The sequence below is a fragment of the Muscardinus avellanarius genome, assembly GCF_963383645.1.
Source record: "Muscardinus avellanarius genome assembly, chromosome: 5".
NCBI lineage: Eukaryota > Metazoa > Chordata > Mammalia > Rodentia > Gliridae > Muscardinus > Muscardinus avellanarius.
Genome location: NC_137790.1, coordinates 88,619,850 through 88,638,270, shown reverse-complemented (window position 1 = coordinate 88,638,270; position 18,421 = coordinate 88,619,850). Strand labels below are relative to the sequence as shown.

The 18,421-nt window shown below is 36.6% G+C and overlaps 1 protein-coding gene across 3 annotated transcripts in view; it reads left to right on the top strand.

Moving 5' to 3' along the window:
- Positions 1-18,421, top strand: part of VPS8 (VPS8 subunit of CORVET complex) — a gene marked incomplete at both ends in the record, with an annotated part of 223,582 nt that overhangs the window by 120,205 nt on the left and 84,956 nt on the right. For 2 of the 3 annotated variants that reach the window (XM_080696055.1, XM_080696054.1), the window contains 4 exons: positions 2,323-2,407; positions 3,531-3,629; positions 10,157-10,246; positions 15,482-15,528. In XM_080696055.1, the coding sequence (XP_080552181.1) occupies positions 2,323-2,407; positions 3,531-3,629; positions 10,157-10,246; positions 15,482-15,528 (321 nt within the window). The remainder of the gene's footprint in view (positions 1-2,322; positions 2,408-3,530; positions 3,630-10,156; positions 10,247-15,481; positions 15,529-18,421) is intronic. The other variant, XM_080696056.1, reaches the window with a different exon arrangement.

Below are 18,421 nucleotides of genomic sequence, written 5' to 3'. Positions count from 1 at the left end.
CATGATCCCATAGTTCCTTTTATTGCAAAATTTTGTTAATCTTCATAATTAACATTAATCATTAACATTTATTAATATTTAGGTCAACCTATAGACTCTGTTGTTGGGCCATTTTAGTAAATAAAATAGCCCTAGTAAATAGTCATTAGAATAGCCTCAAATCTCACAAATTCTAGCAATGGAAATATGGGCAAGTTATCTGGGCTCTCAGAGTCTCCATTTCTTCTTATATAAATTACTATTTCCAAGATGATTATGGTACCAAATTAGAGAAAGTATGAGATTCATTTAGTGTAGGGTACACTATAGGTGATTAATAAATGTCTGCTGGATCTTAGAGAAAAAGCAGAAAATATCTATTTGTTTCTGTTTCATTCCAATCTCACATTTATCAAAGTCCTCACCAAGCTGAGAGATAAACTTTCTCTCCTTTATTATTATGTTACAATCCCTGACTCCAAGTGTACATCAGAATATGTATTAGTTACCACCTGCTGCTATAACAAATTACCACAAATTTAGGAGCTTAAAACTACACAAATGTATGACTTCATTGTTTCTTAGAAGTTCAACACCTGAGTGGCTGGATTCTCTGCTCAGGATCTCACAGGCTGAGCTGAGAGAATCAGCTGAAGCTGCAGTTCACATTTGGGGTTCAGGGTTCTTTTCCAAGCTCACTGATTGATCCATTTTCTTCTCACACTTATCATATGCTACCCCCTCTATCTGAAAAGTCCATTTTACCAAATAACATAGTATATTTAAGGGTGTGACACTATGGGTTGAAGATCATGAAGCCAAAATTCTGGCAAGCACATGATGTATTTTGTAGAATGACAATGTGTGTCATTCTTTTTTTTTTTTTTTTTTTTTTACCTATTACAAAAGGGAAACTAAAAACCAGTGTGACATTACATAACAATAGCCACCTATTGTCCAGGAGCAGAACCATCATAATAATCCAATTTCTTTCAAGTTTTTCTGATACATATGGGGTTTCCAGGGAAAGTACACTACCTACTACCCTCCAAGTCTTTTTCTTAAAGTATATATTTTTAAAATTTTTTTTCCTTTTTTTAAATTGGTGCACTGTATTCATACATCATAATGGGATAAAGAAAATACTTTTGTAGACATACATGCACACATCGCCCAGTTAGCCCCTACCCGATCCCCACCCCGTTCCCTCCCCATCCCTCCTTCCCATGCTTGGCTTAGTGGTTGACATCTAGTATTATAGCAATTTCACATAATAGTTTCATTTATCTGATACCAAGCTTTTGATGACTTAAAGATAACATTTCAATATTCCTTTTTTCTTTCTTTCTTACCAGAGAATATTTTTTTCTTTTTTTTAAGGTGAAACTATCATACATTTATTTATTTATTTTTCAGAAAAAATCTATCCTAATATGGAATATGGACTCTAGATACCCAAAACGATCTCGAAAAAGAACAAAGCTAGAAGATGTATATTTTCTGATTTCAAACCCTATAAAGCTACAATAATTGAAACAGTGTAGTACTGTTCTAAAGGCAGATATATAAACCATTGTTGTTAAATAAAAGCCTAGAGATTCCATATATTGTCAAGTTATTTTTGACAAGGTTTCCACGAACATTTGGTGGAGGAAATACTAATCTTTTAACTAAATATTATTGAAAATAATAAATTACATGAAAAAGAATAAAATTGGACCCTTACCTAACACCATATATAAATATTAACTCAAAATAGATAAAAGACCTAAATATAAATCTTAAGACTATAAACTTTTAGAAGAAAATCTGGGTCATAAAACCTCACAACACTGAAATTGGCAATGATTTCTTGGATATGATTTCAATGGCACAGGCAACAGAAGGGTAAACAAACTCCCTAAAAATAAAAAAAAATTGTATATCCAAAGACAATGTAAGCAGAGTTAAAAGTTACTGATAGAATGGTATAAAATATTTCCAAATGCTATATCTGAAGGTATATTAATATTCCAACTAGAAATCCTAAAAATTAGCAACAATAAAAGCAAACAATACAATTTAGAGATATGTAAAAGACTAACATAAATAATGAATCTCCACAGATAATCGCTTTTCTCCGTCACCATCTTCCTGGGAAGTCCTATTTTGTATTTTATTTTGGAAATAGGGTCTCACTAAGTTGCTGAGAGCCTCACTAAGAAGCTGAGGCTGGTTTCGAACCTGTGCAATCCTCCTGTCTCAGCCTCGCCACCATGCCTGGCCTGAGCAAACTTTTTAAAGCAGTAGACTAATAACCACTTGCCTGTTTGCTATGTTAAAGTTTTTTCTTTTACGTTCTAGCTATCAAATTTGTGAATTTATGTATGAACGAGAACACCAATATGACAAAATTATTGATTGCTATTTGCGTGACCCCCTGAGAGAGGTAAGTTAAAAGACCCATTTTACTTTTTTTCTTAGTCAGTCTTCCTGCCCCCATCCAGTAGAAATAACTACTTAGTAGAAATATTTGTATATATGTTTGCAGACCCAAGGTTTTCTTTACTTATTTACCAGTTTTTTTATTTTTATTATTATTATTTATTTATTATTATTTTGTGTGTGTGTGGTACTGAGGGTGGAACCCAGGGCCTTTTCTGCCTCCAAGCTATACTCCCAGACCTATTTTATACTTTATTTGGAAACAGGGTCTCACTAAGTTGTTGAGAGCCTCACTAAGTAGCTGAGGCTGGCTTTGAACCTGTGCGATCCTCCTATCTCACCCTCCCAAGCACTAGGATTACAAACGTGCACCACCACACCCAGCTTTACCAGGTTTTTATTATTGAGTTCCTACTCTAAGCCAAGTTTATGTTGATAATTAAAACATACAGTTCCTGCAATTTTATAATTTATAATTTAGTGATAAGAGACTATTAATAAACAAAACCAAATATATAACTATAAATTGTGATAAGTGCTAGGGAAGAGAAACTGGGTAAACCTTTGGAAGAAGATAATGTGGGACTGACTTGTATAGAGAAGCCAGAGAAGGAACCTCAGAGAAAGGGACATATAAAGTGAGTTTTGGAATTTGAGAAGCCAGTTAAGCAAAAATCCAAAGGAACAATCTTCTAGCATAAAGAGCAGTGTCTGCAAAGGGCCTGGGATAGGGGAATGACATGTTCAAAGAACTGCATAGAGTCATGTCGATGAAATGAAAATCAGTAGAGGTAGAGTGCACAAGACAAGGGCAAGGATGAATTGAGATGAAATTGGGAATGTTGACCACTAAAAGCCAAAATATAATAAACCCCATTAGGTTACTGAAGGTTAATAAATTGAGCCCAAATTAATTTCAAACTTAGAAGTTTGACACTTCTAAGACTGTACCCAGTACTTTAATCACTCTTGTTTGGTGTCAGTTTCCCATCAGTTAATTATCTCAATCTAAATGTTTTTCTATCTTCAAATAATAGTTATTTACCAAGACTGGGTTTGATAATAGGTGGTGACCAAATATTGCTGGAATGAATGAGCGAATAAATTATATCATTCTGTTCTCTTAGGAAGAAGTCTTTAATTACATTCACAATATCTTATCCATTCCTGGTCACAGTGCTGAGGAGAAGCAGTCTGTGTGGCAGAAAGCAATGGACCATATTGAGGTACTAATCCAGAAATGCTTCATAAACGTCTCCATTTGAATGGGTATCTTGCAACTTAACTTAGTGCTAGCTAAGCTATGGCAGGTGTATTATTGTGTTGATTTACTTGAGGGTTAAAGTGGTTTTTCACTTTGTGAATAGCATCTCAGGTGAAACATCTGGTGTGAAAGCTGGCACAGTCGGTGTGGTCTGCAGTGATTGTCACGTTCTATCTGTAGGATTGAGATGTGTTATTTAATGTTATAATCTTCCTGCTAAGAAGATGAATGTATCTTGGTGAAAGAATCCAATGAGACCTTCAGTTTGAGTCTTATCTTTTTTTCTTACTCATTTTGTATTCTCTTTCTTCATCCTCTTCAAGGCTCCACACTTACATTTTGGCTCATCCTTCATTCCGTCTCATCTGCATTATGCAGTGGTTTGAGCACATGGACTCCAGACATTCTAAAATGGAGCTGTGTCTCTGCATAATGTGAAACGTGATGGATTAATCAATGAGCAAACAAATTACTCAGCAGAAAACTCATGCTGGAGAAGCAAGAAGTATTTTTGCTGCACAACAGTTATTTCTGCTGACTGTTTTTCCCACATCTGCATATTCTTTTTCACCTTGAACCTCTTAATATCTGTTAAGGCAATGATTATAAGTACATGGAGGGAGTTTCTGTTGAAGGACTTTTGTGCCTCCAGTAATATAAATACAATCAACAAAAACACAAAAGGAAAAGTTACAATGAAGTTTTCTGACACTATGCATAGTACAAACATAGAGGTTCTTAGCATTTTGGAGGTTCTAGACCTTTTTTGAAAATCTTTTTTTAAAATTTTTTATTGGTGCATTATATTCATATATTATATTGGGGTAAAAAAACTTGTATGTACATAGATGTACACATCACTGATTTAACCCCTACCCAATTCCCACCCCATTCCCTCCCATCCCTCCTTCCCTTGCTTGGCTTAGTGGTTGACTTTGATATGTTTAAGTACATTGTGTGTTTTAGAGACTTTCCTTTTCCCCCCTCCTTTCTCTTTTTTGAAAATCTAATGAAGGATTTGGACCTGCGCCTTTTAATCTTGCACATGTGCTTATATATATAATTCACAGTTTCAGGACTCCACAGTCCTCTTTAAGGGTTTAATGTTTTATGTTTAATGGCTTTTAAGCCATTTTTGGATTGGGTCTGTGAACTTCTGATAAAAAAATTTCTGATGTAGTTTTTCCAAAATGAACAAAACATTTCATTAGATTTAAATATGTTTTTAATTTTAAAATATAAAACATTCAGAAAAATATATGTGTACAGTTTAATAAAAAATTGCAAACCAAAAATTTTAGTTCCAAATCAAGAAATAGAACATCTCTAGCATTCTAGGGTCTTCACTTGTATCCATTCCTGAGCATCGCCCTGCCTCCCCATCTCACCACCACCCCATTATCCTAGTTTTGTGATAATTTCCTGCCTTTATATATTTTATTACTCATTCTCAGACATCCGTAAGTATATTTTTATTGTACCTGTTTTCAAATTTTACTTAAATTAAATTATACTCTATTTTCTGTTTTATTTTTGCTCAATATTTTGTTTGAAAAGTTTCTACTTTTTGTTGTATTAGCTGCAGTTCATGTATATTGTATTTTATTTTATAAATACATTGCACCTTATCCATTCTACTCTTGGTGGGTGTTTTAGTTGGTTCTGGGTTTTGACTACTAAAAATCATCTGTGCAGGATCCTTCTTAGGTGTGCCTTGAGCACAGCCCTGGCCTGGTTCCCCATTCCAGCATTGCAGCATCAGCTGAGAACATGATAGATAGAAATGCAGCTCTAGTCTCTACTTCAGGCCTTCTGAATCAGAAACTCTCAGGGTGGGATTCAGTAATCTGTCTATCAAGCCCTCCAAGTGATTCTGGCATGTGATAACTGATAATTTCTGCTCTAAGATACATAATTGTTAGCTAGTTGGGATCCATATCTTAAACTTCACCTGCATTGTATGAACGTTTCATTAGCTCTCTATCCTTGCCAGACTTTAAAACTTTGCCAGTCTTGGATGTTTAATGTATCTCCTTATGTTTTAAATTTACATTTTTTTAATTACTTTTCATGTCTACTTGTCATTTAAATTTCCTCTTTGGTAATGTGCCTGTTGAAGTCTTTTGCCCATTTTTCTACTTTACTGTCTTTTATACTTACTGATTTGTTGGTTTTTTTAATGTATCATAGATGTTAGTCTCTTTTTTGTCATTATACTAAGGATTAAACCCAAAGGCGTTCTACCTCTGAACTCTACCCTCAACACAATTTTATTTCTTATTTTGAAACAGGGTCTCACTAAATTGCCAACTCTGGCCTTGAGCCTGTGATTATTCTCATCTCAGCCTCCCAAGTACAAGGATTATAGGCATGATCCACTGTGCCTAGTTCTGTCTTTTTTCAAAGATGAGTGTTACAAATATCTTCTCTCTTCAAATTTTGTTCTTTTCTCCTTTCAATTGACTTTTCCTCAATCTTTTTATTCTATTGAAGAAAAGTAGTGTTTTTGTAAGTTGTCAAAATAATCAAATTTTCTGCTCTATACTTAAGAAGTTGTCCTCCTTTATTATCATACAAAACCTTCCTTTGTTTTGTTGTAGCGCAGTGCTGGGAATCAAACCCACATTCTAATGCATGCTAGACAAGGGCTCTACCACTGAGATACACCCACAGCCGTTTTTTGTTTGTTTTGTTTTGTTTGCAGTACTGGGGATTGAACCCAGGGGCATTCTACCTCAGAGCTACACTCCCGGTTTGAATTTTTATACTTTATTTTGAAACAGAGTCTCACTAAGTTGCTGGGGTCCTCACTAAGGCTGGCCACCAACCTGTGATCTTCCTGTCTCAGCCTCCCAAGTACTAGAATTAAAAGCATGTGCCACCTTCCTGACTCTGGCTTTTGTTTGTAACCTTCAGATCTGAGGTTCACCTAAAAGCAGTTTTCATATATGGTATGAAATAGGGGTCCAGTTAATTTATTTAAATTATAGACATCCAGTGTTTTCAGCAGCAGTTATTTTGAAAGATTATCTTTTTCCATTGCTCCCCAGTTTGCCATAGTCATAAATATATCAAGAATCTGAGCTGCTTGGGCCATTTTTCTTATTCTGCTGTTTCATTGTCTGCCTATGTTTACATCAACACCACACTATTTTAAATATTATATATGAATTCTTGATATTTCTAACAAGGTTTTGGCCATTTGAACTTTGTATACTTTGGAATATATTTTAGAGTCAGTATTTCAAGTTCTACCCACCCCCAAGTTTTACCTTTGTGTTTCTGACAAGTATTGCATTGAATCTTAATCGTTTGGAAGATAATCAATGATCTTTGCAAACAGTGTTTTTAGAAATTTCATTTCTTGCATACATTTGATGTTCACTGTAAGGCTTTTTATGAAAGTTTCCTTCTCTTTTGGTATCCTAATCATTTTCTTCTTTTTTTTTTTTTTTTTTTTTTGGTGGTACTGGGGTTCCTGGAAGCCCTTCTCCCTCTGGGCTACACTCCCAGACCTATTTTTTAACTTTATGTGGAAACAGGGTCTCTTAAGCCAGCAAGGCTGGCTCCGAACCAGCGTGATCCTCTTGTCTCTGCCTCCCAAGCGTGGGGATTACAAGCATGTGCCACCATGCCCAGCTAATCTAATCATTTTCTTAAAAATGGGTTCTGGGAATTTTCAGAAGCAGTTTCTCTCTTAATCTGTTTTTGTGGTAAATTATAAACAGTGAGCCAACCCTGAATTCCATACATAGAGCAATTTACTCCTGATATATTATTCTTTTTTTGTTTGTTTGTTTCTTTTTTTGGTGGTACTGGGGGTAGGACCCAGGACTTTCTACCTCTAGGCTATACTCCCAGACCTATTTTATATTTTATTTGGAAACAGGGTCTCACTAAGTTGCTGATAGCCTCACTAAGTAGCTGAGACTGGCTTCGAACCTGTGTGATCCTCCTGTCTCAGTCTCCCAAGCACGGGGATTACAAGCATGCACCACCACTCCTAGCTTTATAATAGTCTTTTTATATATTTTATTTTTATTCAGGACAGTATTTGTGATTGATTGATATGGAAGTTCTCTTTTTTACATCATCCCATTGGATTTTCTGCCTTATGCCATGACCTGAAGAAATTTTCTTTTTTCTTTTTTTTTTTTTTTTTTTGGTGGTACTGGGGTTCCTGGAAGCCCTTCTACCTCTGGGCTATACTCCCAGACCTGTTTTTTATATTTTTATTTGGAAACAGGGTCTCTTAAGCCAGCGTGGCTGGCTTCGAACCTGCGCGATCCTCCTGTCTCTGCCTCCCAAGTGCGGGGATTACAAGCATGCGCTACCACGCTTGGCTTTTCTATTGTTTTAAGAGGTTAGTTAATGCTAGAGTTATTTCTCCTTAAAATGGTGACTAGAACTTGCAATGAGGCCATTTGATCCTACTGTTTTCTGTATGGAAAGACTTTTGACTGCTCCTTTGATATTCATTCAACTTCTTCCTTCCTCTTTCTTTCTTTCTTTCTTTATTTGTTTATTTGTTTATTTATTTTTGGTGGGGAGGAGTTGGTCAGTGTCTAGCTGTATTGTCCAGACTGGCTTTGAACTCTTTGGCTAAAGTAATTCTCTGGCCTCCGTCTCCCAAATAGCTGAGTTATAGGTGTGTTCCCACCAACCCAACTCCATAGTGGGGATTGAATCTAGGGACTCATGTATACTAGGCAAGTGCTCTACTAGATTGAGCCATATCCTCAGCCCACCAATTTTTTTCATGGTTGAAAATCAATTCAGGCTTTCTGTTTCTTCTTAGGTCAGTTTATTGGACATTGAAGAGGTATGGGCCAATCTTAAAAGAGCTAACCTAAGAATAATAGGCATAGAAAAGAGACTAGGAGGTCAAATAAAAGGAATCAACATCTTTTCAAAGAAGTAATATCAGAAAATTTTCAAGCCAGGCGTGGTGGCACACGCTTGTAATCCTCGCTCTTGGGAGGCTGAGACAGGAGGATCGCACAGGTTCGAAGCCAGCCTCAGCTACTTAGTGAGGCTCTCAGCAACTTAGTGAGACCTTGTTTCCAAATAAAATATAAAATATGTCTGGGAGTATAGCCTGGAGGTAGAAAGCCTCTGGGTTCTACTGCCAGTACCACCAAAAAAAAAAAAAAAAAAAAAAAAAAAAAAGGAAGGAAGGAAAGAAAGGAAGGAAATTTTACAAACATTAAATTATACTTTTTAGGAATTTATTTTTCTAAGTCCTTACATTCTTGGGGTAAATTAATTCATAATAGTTTTTTGGCTTTTTAATATCTGCGTGTTATTAGTAATTATCCCTCTTTTACTTGTAAAATAGATTAGTTGTGCCTTCTCTTTTGAGATAAGTTCATTAAAGCAGTATAAGCTACAATTATTTGTCAGGTAATTGTTATTAATCTAGAGATACCACCTATCATGATAATACCAAACATGTCATGAATATTGCGGCCACAAGAATTGTCTGAGTTTTACTAAATGGCATACTCTGCTGGTCTACATTCAGTCTCTGCAGTTAGTCACATGTCTGGTTGTCTTTGAACACTGTTTCCACAGAGAAGGAACTGGGAACGTAGAATAATAATATGTGACAGAATCCAAAGCAGAGCCAGGCACGGTGGTGTATCCCTGTAATCCCAGTACTTGGGAGGTGAGAAAGGAGGACCACAGGTTAGCTGCAGCCTCCGCAACTTAGAAAGGCCCTCTTTAACTTAGTGAGACCCTGTTTCAAAATACAAAATAAAATAGGCCTGGAGGTATAATTTAGATGTAGAATGCCCCTAGGTTCAGTTCCTAGTACCCTCGCCAACACACAAGAATAATAGTAGATGACAACATCCAAAGGAGAGGAGAGTTAAAGTAGCCAGTAGTTTTAAAGAATAGCCAGTAGTGTCAAGGAACGTTCAAAGGGAGGACAGATTGGAAATCTTAGATTTAATAGGAAAAGTCTTATTAACAGTGGTTAATTTCCAGTGGTTGGCATTTTAGTTTTCTTTAAGACTTAGAACCTTAAGTTTATTTCTTTTGAAGATATTTCCAGTTTCTAAATTCACCAGGTATCAGAGGTAAAGTTTTAGAGTTTCTAGCCATAGAAATTGCAAATATACTCTTTCTCATTTCTTTATTACTTTAAGCTCAAGGGTGAAATTCATTGATGGAATTTGGAAAGTTTTTGTTCCTTCTGTTCATCCTGTAGATAGTATGGCCAGAATCCAGAGTTTTAGAATGCTTTCATTTTCAAAGAACTCTGAATTACCCTTTTTAAAATCGAATTCTGATTTATTAGCTGGCACATTTCTAATTTAGCTCATTTGCAATGTACCCTTTAAATTGAGCCCCTAAATCAAGGTCATCTGAAATGCATTGTGGAAGCTTGTGACAATATTGAGGTAGGTAATCAAGCCTTACATTTATGGATATTCTATTTAGATGTACCATTAAAAATGGCTTTATCTTTTCCTTTACCTCCAGGAGCTTGTGTCCCTGAAGCCCTGTAAAGCTGCAGAGCTGGTTGGTACTCACTTTTCTGAACAGATTGAAACAGTCATTAAGAAACTTCAGGTAAATATTGCAAGCATATATTGGAGGAAAATCATAAAATAGAAAGACAATTATTGAGTTTTCAGATAAGAACTTTTGATTGTAGTAATTTCTTAAATGGATAGTTGCCACTTATATGCTGTGTGTGTGTGTTTGTGTGTGTGTGTGTGTGTGTGTGTGTGTGTGTGTGTGTATGTGTGTGTTTCAGAGGAGTGTGGTTGATCTCTGAGTCTTAAAATTTGAGTATAACAAGGAAATATCTTTGGAACTCTAACTTGTAATTATTCTAGAAGTCATAATCCACAGAAAATCCTCTCTTCCCTTCATTTTCTTTTGCTACGGGATCCACAACCGTATTTTCTCTTAGCTTTCTGTTGCTTGTTCTGAATTTTGTCATCCTGAGGTTAAGTTGGCATTCACTTTTTAGGATTTTCTTTGGAAAAGTTTAACTTTAATAGCGGTATATGTATTCTGAATATCAAGAAACTCAGAAATAATATTTAATGATCCTAGTATTCCTTTTATCACTTATCATGGCAATTCTAGTATTGAGTTTTCTCACTGCCATTATGGCCACAAGATGGAGGCAAGAAGCCTGGCATGGTGGCACATGCTTGTAATCCCAGCGCTTGGGAGGCTGAGACAGGAGGATCGCACAGGTTCGAAGCCAGCCTCAGCTACTGAGTGAGGCTCTCAGCAACTTAGTGAGACCCTGTTTCCAAATAAAGTATAAAATAGGTCTGGGAGTATAACCTGGAGGTAGAAAAGTCCCTGGGTTCCACCCATAGTACCAAAAAAAAAAAAAAAAAAAAAGATGGAAGTAAGAATAGGCAATGACAGGGACATAAAGCACAACTCAGAGTGCTTAAGTAGCAATAATAGTGGTAGGGAATAACTGTGCAAGGTAGAAACCAGAATAGTGAATGTGTAGGAGGCAGTTGCCATGAGAGTCAAAGATATAGAATTCATTCATTTAAATTAAACCCTTATTGTGGCCCTACTCTCTATCACATTGTACTAGCTCCTGAAGACATGAATAAGAATACAACCTACCATTAATTTTCCCATGGAGCAGAGAAGCATTTATATAACAATAATACAATGTATAAGAGCTAGAAACATATAAAAGTGCTGTAGGAGTAAGAGAAGAGAGTAGTGGACTATGAGAAAGTCAGACAAGGATTCTCAGCGCTACATGTACTGGGTTTGAATGATTGGTATTAGTTTTCCAAGCAGAGAATCGGGAAGGGCTTTGTAGATAAAGGACTCTAGATATGTGCAGACCTGAAGGCATGAAGCAGCACCTGTACGCAGAATACGGCCATGTCTGTGAAGTGCGACATAGTGGGAGCGATGGTGGGAGTAGCCTTAGATTAAGCTAGAGAGTTGTTAAAATTGTGGAGTCTAGAAGATATAGCTTCAGGTCCAATATTTATGTAATACTAAGAGATTTATACTAATCTGCATATTACAGAAATACTAAAGTACTTGAAGCAAAGGATGACATCATTAGATCCATTTCATAGAAAATTAATTCTGTCTAGCAGTGTGGAGAAAATGGAGCAGAGAGACCACTTAGAAGGCAAAAGGTCTAGGCAAAAGACTGAGGATATGACAGTGCCAGTGACAGGAGAGGAAAGATTCCACATTTGTGAAGTGAAATGTAGAGGACTTGGAAATCAATTGATTATGATGGGGGAATTTAAAAATGATTGCCAGATATCAGGCATGGTTGTCCAGCCTTAGGTCCATTAGTGCAAGACAAAGACTCACCCACTAGTTCAATAAATATTTATACTGTGAGGCTAAAAGCATTAAGTTTTGAGGATACAAAAATATAAATGAAATTCCTGTTCCCAAGGAAAAATGATAAGCCAAAAGACAATGACGGAATAGTTTGGCTGGAATGATGATAGAGCACTGCCTCACATATTGGAGAGGTACATGCAGGGACACTGTCCAGTCTAGTGTAGGCTGGGAGGGTGGATGCTTCTGCTTGCACCACTCCCAACCGCAGAGCTTCTCTACTCTAGAAGTCAGCATGTCTGGAAAATCTTGCCTGTCATAATAATACTGTTGTCATTGCCATTTAAAATGTCAGGTTTTCACAGGGTACCGTATTGCATACCACTAATGCTCAGGATGTTGAGGCAAGAAGATTGCAAGCTCAAGGCCAGTCTCAGTAACTTAGTGAGACCCTGTTTCAAAATAAAAAGGTCTGGGGATGTACTCAGTGGTAGAGCTCCCCTGGGTTCTAGCCCTAGTACTGACAAAACCCAAAAGCACATACTAATTTTTTTAAAATAAAATAAAACATAGGATTATTGCCAAACACATTTCATATACCTGTAATCCCAGTACTTGGGAGGCTTAGACAGGAAGATTACAGGATTAAGGCTAGCCTCAGCAATTTAGCAAGGCCCTCAGACACTTAGACCCTTTTTCAAAATAAAAAATAAAATAGAGCTAGTTGGGCGTGGTGATGCATGCTTGTAATCCCAGTACTTGGGAGGCTGAGACAGGAGGATCACAGTTCAAGGGCAGCCTTAGCAAAAGACTCTCATCAAACTAGCAAGACTCTGTTTCCAATAAAAAAAAATTAAAACTATAACTCTAGCTGGGCGTGATGGCACATGCTTGTAATCCCAGCATTTGGGAGGATGAAACAGGAGGATCGCGGTTCAAGGAAAGCCTCAGCTACTTAGTGAGGCCTTTTGCAACTCAGTGAGACCCTGTTTCAAAATAAAGAATAGCCGGGCATGGTGGCACATGCTTGTAATCCCCACTGGGAGGCAGAGACAGGAGAATGGCGCAGGTTTGAAGCCAGCCGCTCTGGCTTAAGAGACCCTGTTTCCAAATAAAAATATATAGAATAGGTCTGGGAGTGTAGCCCTAAGGTAGAAGGGCTTCCAGGAACCCCAGTACCACCAAAGTAATTAATAATAATAATAATAATAATAATAGAATACAAAATTGGGATAGGAGTGGAGCTTGGAGGTAGAATGCCTCTGGGTTCCATACCCAGTACCACAAAAACAAAACAAAACAAAATAAAAAGTATAGCTTAGTAGAATGCCCCTGAGTTCGATCCCAGTGCCACAGAAATAAATAAATATTTAAAAAATAAAATAGGGCTGAGGTGTAGCTCAGAGGCAGAAACTCCTGGGTTCAATATTCAGTGCCATCATAAAAGAAAAAAGTAAGATGATCAATTTCAGGAAATTTTCCCCTATAGTCTATAAAAGTATTAAGGCATAGTAAATGAATATAATGCCATTCATCAGATAAATATATAAGATCTGAAATGTAATGAATAAGAAAAAGACTGTGGTATGTTTGTTGGGAATTAGTTCTTTTAAAGAAATTTTTATTGTCAAGATGTATTAGAATTATATTAGATTATATTAGAATTCTGCATAGATCATTTAATGTACCTTTACTTTTTACGTTAAGTATTGTGCCTCTAACAGTTTTCAGAATTCTTTAAATGAAAAATAAGCCAGAATGTTAAGTTATAACTAGGGAGAAAGTCATGTAAAATAAAACAAAATCCCTCATCTACTTAGTGAGGCCCTCTGCAACTTAGTGAGACCTTGTTTCAAAATAAAGAATAAAAAAATAGGATTGGGAAGTGTATAACTTGGAGGGAGAATGCCCCTGGGTTCAATCCCCAGTATAAAAAAAAAATCCATAAAAATAATAAGGAAAATACATGAAATCAAAGCTGGATAAGCATATTATCAGGCTGATAAAACTAATGAATATATGTACTTATACATTTATGAGTATATATGCTTATATATCAATTATATGCATATAAGTAATATATATTAGAGTGTGTGTGTGTGTGTGTGTGTGTGTGTATGTGTGTGTGAGAGAGAGAGAGAGAGAGAGAGAGAGAGAGAGAGAGAGAGAGAGAGAGAGAGAGGAATGGATGATTGATGAGTGGACCAGACCTTGAACATGCTAGGCAAGTGCTCTACTACTTGAGCTATATTCCTAGCACTTTTTAAATAATTTTATTTTGATCCAGGGAGTCACTAAGTTGCCCAGGCTGTCCTTGAACTTTTCAACTCTCCTGTCACAGCATCCTAAGTAGCTGAGAATACAGGCATGTACCATCACACCTAGAATGCCAATCTTTTTTAGGAACTAATAAGTATATATTTTAAAAATTCCTTTTTTTTTTTTGTTTGTTTGTTTGTTTGTTTGCAGTACTGGGTATAGAACCCAGGGGCATTCTACCACTGAGCTACACCCCAGCCCTTTTATTTTTGAAAAGAGTCTCACTGAGTTGTGAAGTGCCTCGCTAAGTAGCTGAGGCTGTCCACAAACCGCGACCCTCAGGTCATGCTAGGATTACAAGCCTGCGCCACCACGCCCAGCCTATATTTAAAAGTTTCTAAATAACATTAATCTTTTTCACTTTGAAAGTCTCCTGTTTTTTACAGTTAAAGTTTGAATGTGTCAAAAATATAAGAAAAATAATTTTTGCTTTAGTTTTCCAAGAACTTAAATACATTATAAAGGTTTATCTCCTTTAATCCTCACTACAACCCTTTTTCAGAAGCAGAGTATAGCTAACACTCCCTGCCCTTGTGAGAAAACCAAATGCTAAGAATATAAATGACTTACCCAAGTCACGTAGGTAATGAGTGTCAGAAGTAGAGCTCAGACTTTATGGCAAATTTATTGCGAACACATTGCAGTTTGTTTGCCATCTCTTTTATAGTTGATTATATTGTGGAGATAATGAGCTTGTTTTGGTGGTGGTTGTTAACTTGGGCCTTAAACTTTCTCCATAAACTATCTCGCAGCAGACCATTGTCACAAGGAGGACAGGTAAAACAGTTGAAACCAGTCCGTACAGACAGAACTCACTGTCAGCAGAGCAGCTGAAAGCATCTGAGGTCCTCAGTCTGGGAACTGGGAATTCACTGGCATTCATCTCAGTGGAGGTCTTTGTTTTTTTTTTTTTCTTTCTTTTTTAGATAACAAAGTGTGTTCCTTTGGCACTCAAAATTGAGTATGTGACAGTGATTAGAACTATTGAGAGGACATGAAGGACCTGCAGACGATTCTATACAGATTAGATCTTTACAGAGGCTTAATGGAGTAGATCTGTACAGAGGCTTAATGGAGTAGGCATATTTGTGTATTTTAAAGGGGCTGTCTAGAGAAAGTAGCGTTTATCATGGCATAATTTGGAAATTTTGTTTTGTGTAATTGTACTTTTTATTGTTTTTTTCTATTCAGAACCAGGTTTTGCTTTTCAAATTTTTGAGGAGTCTTCTTGACCCAAGGTATGTCAATAAACTTTAGTTTTTCATAATACATAGTTGAGAAGTAAAAGAAAATAAATTGAGGTTAAGATGCTGGCCATGGTATCCAACTGCTACAATTAGCTCTTTTTAATAGTAGTAGGAGTTACTATTACATAGATAAAAATGTTAATGATCTCAAAGTAGATAGCTTGAGTTATACCCTTTTTATTGGAACATGAGCATATACCGTGAATTCTTATAAATATAAATAAAATAACAAAGGCGTGCCTTGAGGATGTGTTTCAGGAAGAGGCTGATGGCCATATAGCTTCCCTTTTTTATCCTAGGTCCACTCCTGCCTATTCCTTATTACATGCTGTAGATGTATTCCTTATTACATGCTGTAGCTCTACCTTATAAAATAGCTAGTTCCCAGCCCACCTCTTAATCTGTCACTTTTTAAACTCCCACTTGATATGTTAATTTTGAATAACTTCCTGGCAGTGTGGGAGGAAATTTTAAATGTGTTTTTTCAACTGTTACTGTAGAGTTTATTAAATACAAACAAATCCCAGAAGATGATGAAATTAGTACTCCATTTGTAAGCAAAGCAACTTTACATGTGAGATCTTGAAGTTTTCCTGTGATTAAGTGGATCCTCTAAGTCAGTAGAAATGTGTATCAGAATCACCAAGGAAACCCAGGGCCCAACTCCACAGAGTGACTGAGAGTTGGGATATTTTAATTCATACCTAGAGTTAAGCACTAACTTAATCTTGTGTGTAATATCCCAGGATGACATAGCTTTCATATCAGATACACAAACTGTAGGTTTCATTGCAGATACACTGGCCATTGATAGTAGCTATTTGTTTAATTTAGCAATTATAAAAATCAATTTTAGTTATTCCCATGTTCTGTGCTACTTTTAAATACCAAAATAGCAGTAATTATGTTGGTCATAATAATTTTTTGAAATATTAGGCATTTGTGTCTCAAGCAGGCTATGCTGAATTTTAGTCAAGCAAATGTGCATGTAAAAAGTAGTCTGACTGCATTCCTCTTTTCACCCTAGTTCAAGGCCTTTCAAAGTATCTATTTTGATTCCCAGTTCTTAGATTATTGCTGAATAAAACATCTTTTTTATTTTTTAATTTATACTTGTTTGGGTACTGGGGATTGAACCCAAGGGCATTCTATTTCTAAGCTATTTCCCCAGCCTTTTTTATTTTTTATTTTGAAACAGGGTATTGCTAAGTTGCTGGTGCGGGCTTGAACCTGCGATCCTCCTGTCTCAGCCTCTCAGGACTGGGATTACAGGTGTGTACTACCATACCTGGTTCAGATATCTTATAAAATTTTTTCCATTAATTATGTGTGTTTTCCTCAGAGGCAGTTTGGGTCCCAGGCTACTTGTAGAATTAACTGATGAAGATATTTTAGAATTGGAGTTGGGAGTAGGATGGAAAGGTAGAGAGCAGGAAAGAGGATAGGGAGTGTTGCATAGGGAAGAGCTGAAAGACCCTGGGAGAGGACTGAGCTGAGGGAGAGGCAGGAAGGCCTTCCACTTCCCTCCCTCCAAGAAGTGGCATGATCTGGTAGACCTCACTCTGACGGTACCCAAATCTTCAGCTTTACTTTTGCTTAACAGAAATTAAGAGCCTTGCATTGACCAGACTGACACCTTAGCTCCACCTTTACAGAGAGTTCACTTTTGTATTATTGCAAGATGTCAAAGATGTCTCAATTCCTGAATTCATCATCTGTGTCCTCTAACTTTACGTTTTTTATAGGAATCAAATATCAATCCAGGTTATGCTTTAAGTTTAATTTTCAATTTGATGTCTAGCATTTCAATTCTTTTTATGTAAAGAGTATTTCAAAAATAGTATCTCAGCCTAACCGTAAAGGCCTGCTTAGCCCATAATGTAAATATGTAATTCTAGTAATATACTAAATTCTGGATTGAGGGAGAAAAGTGAGGTTACGAAGGTTAAGGGCAGAGGGAGTGAGGAAAAAAGAGGAAGTTCTTCCTTTTGTGCTTTCAGAAGTGTTAGACCAAGTTTTGAATTATAGAACATTTGTCTTTGAACTTTGAATTCTCATCTCCCTATTTCTGCTCCCTTCTTCCCAGGGGCACGGGGTACTTACACTTCTTAAAGCTTTCCACTTCATGAGCACCTCAAATATGTAGCATTCTTTTTAGATTTTAAAAATCCAAATACCCTCCCTCCATGTCCCAGTCAAAACCCTTTCTAATTGCTTTGTCAATCTCTGTACTATGTGACACTTTCACAATGAAGAATATTGAGACATATGTGTAGATGAAAAAATTCTTTGTCTAGTTGACCAACAAGGTGAGAAGAAAGCAGGTAGTGTGGACTGGCTTCCATTAGTCTCTGGGTGACCAACTTGCCATCACATTTTAGCCTTTTAAAATGACTGTTACAGAGATGAAGGCAAAGTTCCCCTCTGTCCTCTGAAGGTTCACTGTAATATGCTGACAAAGATTCATTAGGTGAAAAACCATACACACTTATTAGCATGCAAATGGGAAGAAAATCACGGGAATGGAATTACAAGCTTAACATTATTTAGAAACATATATTCCTCTTTTTCTAGGGGGGAAAGGGAGAGCAAGGAATGTAGACATTTTTAAGAGAACAGTAAATGATTTGGGGGAAACTTAATGGGTTTGGAGAACATACAGTGGCCTGAAACAAAGTCTGTTTGGCTCATAGATGAATATGGTTTGTAAAGGCTTCTCTATGGGCCTGAAATGGAGAACAGTGTCTCTGAAAATGAGAACGGTGTCTTGGTGTATTGACAGACTTCCTTCTCCTTTCCTGTGATGTGAGCTTAGTTAACAAAGGTTCAGGGAAGGGACTAGAGGAGATCAGTTCTCCTTTTTTGGGGAAGCTAGAATTTGGCT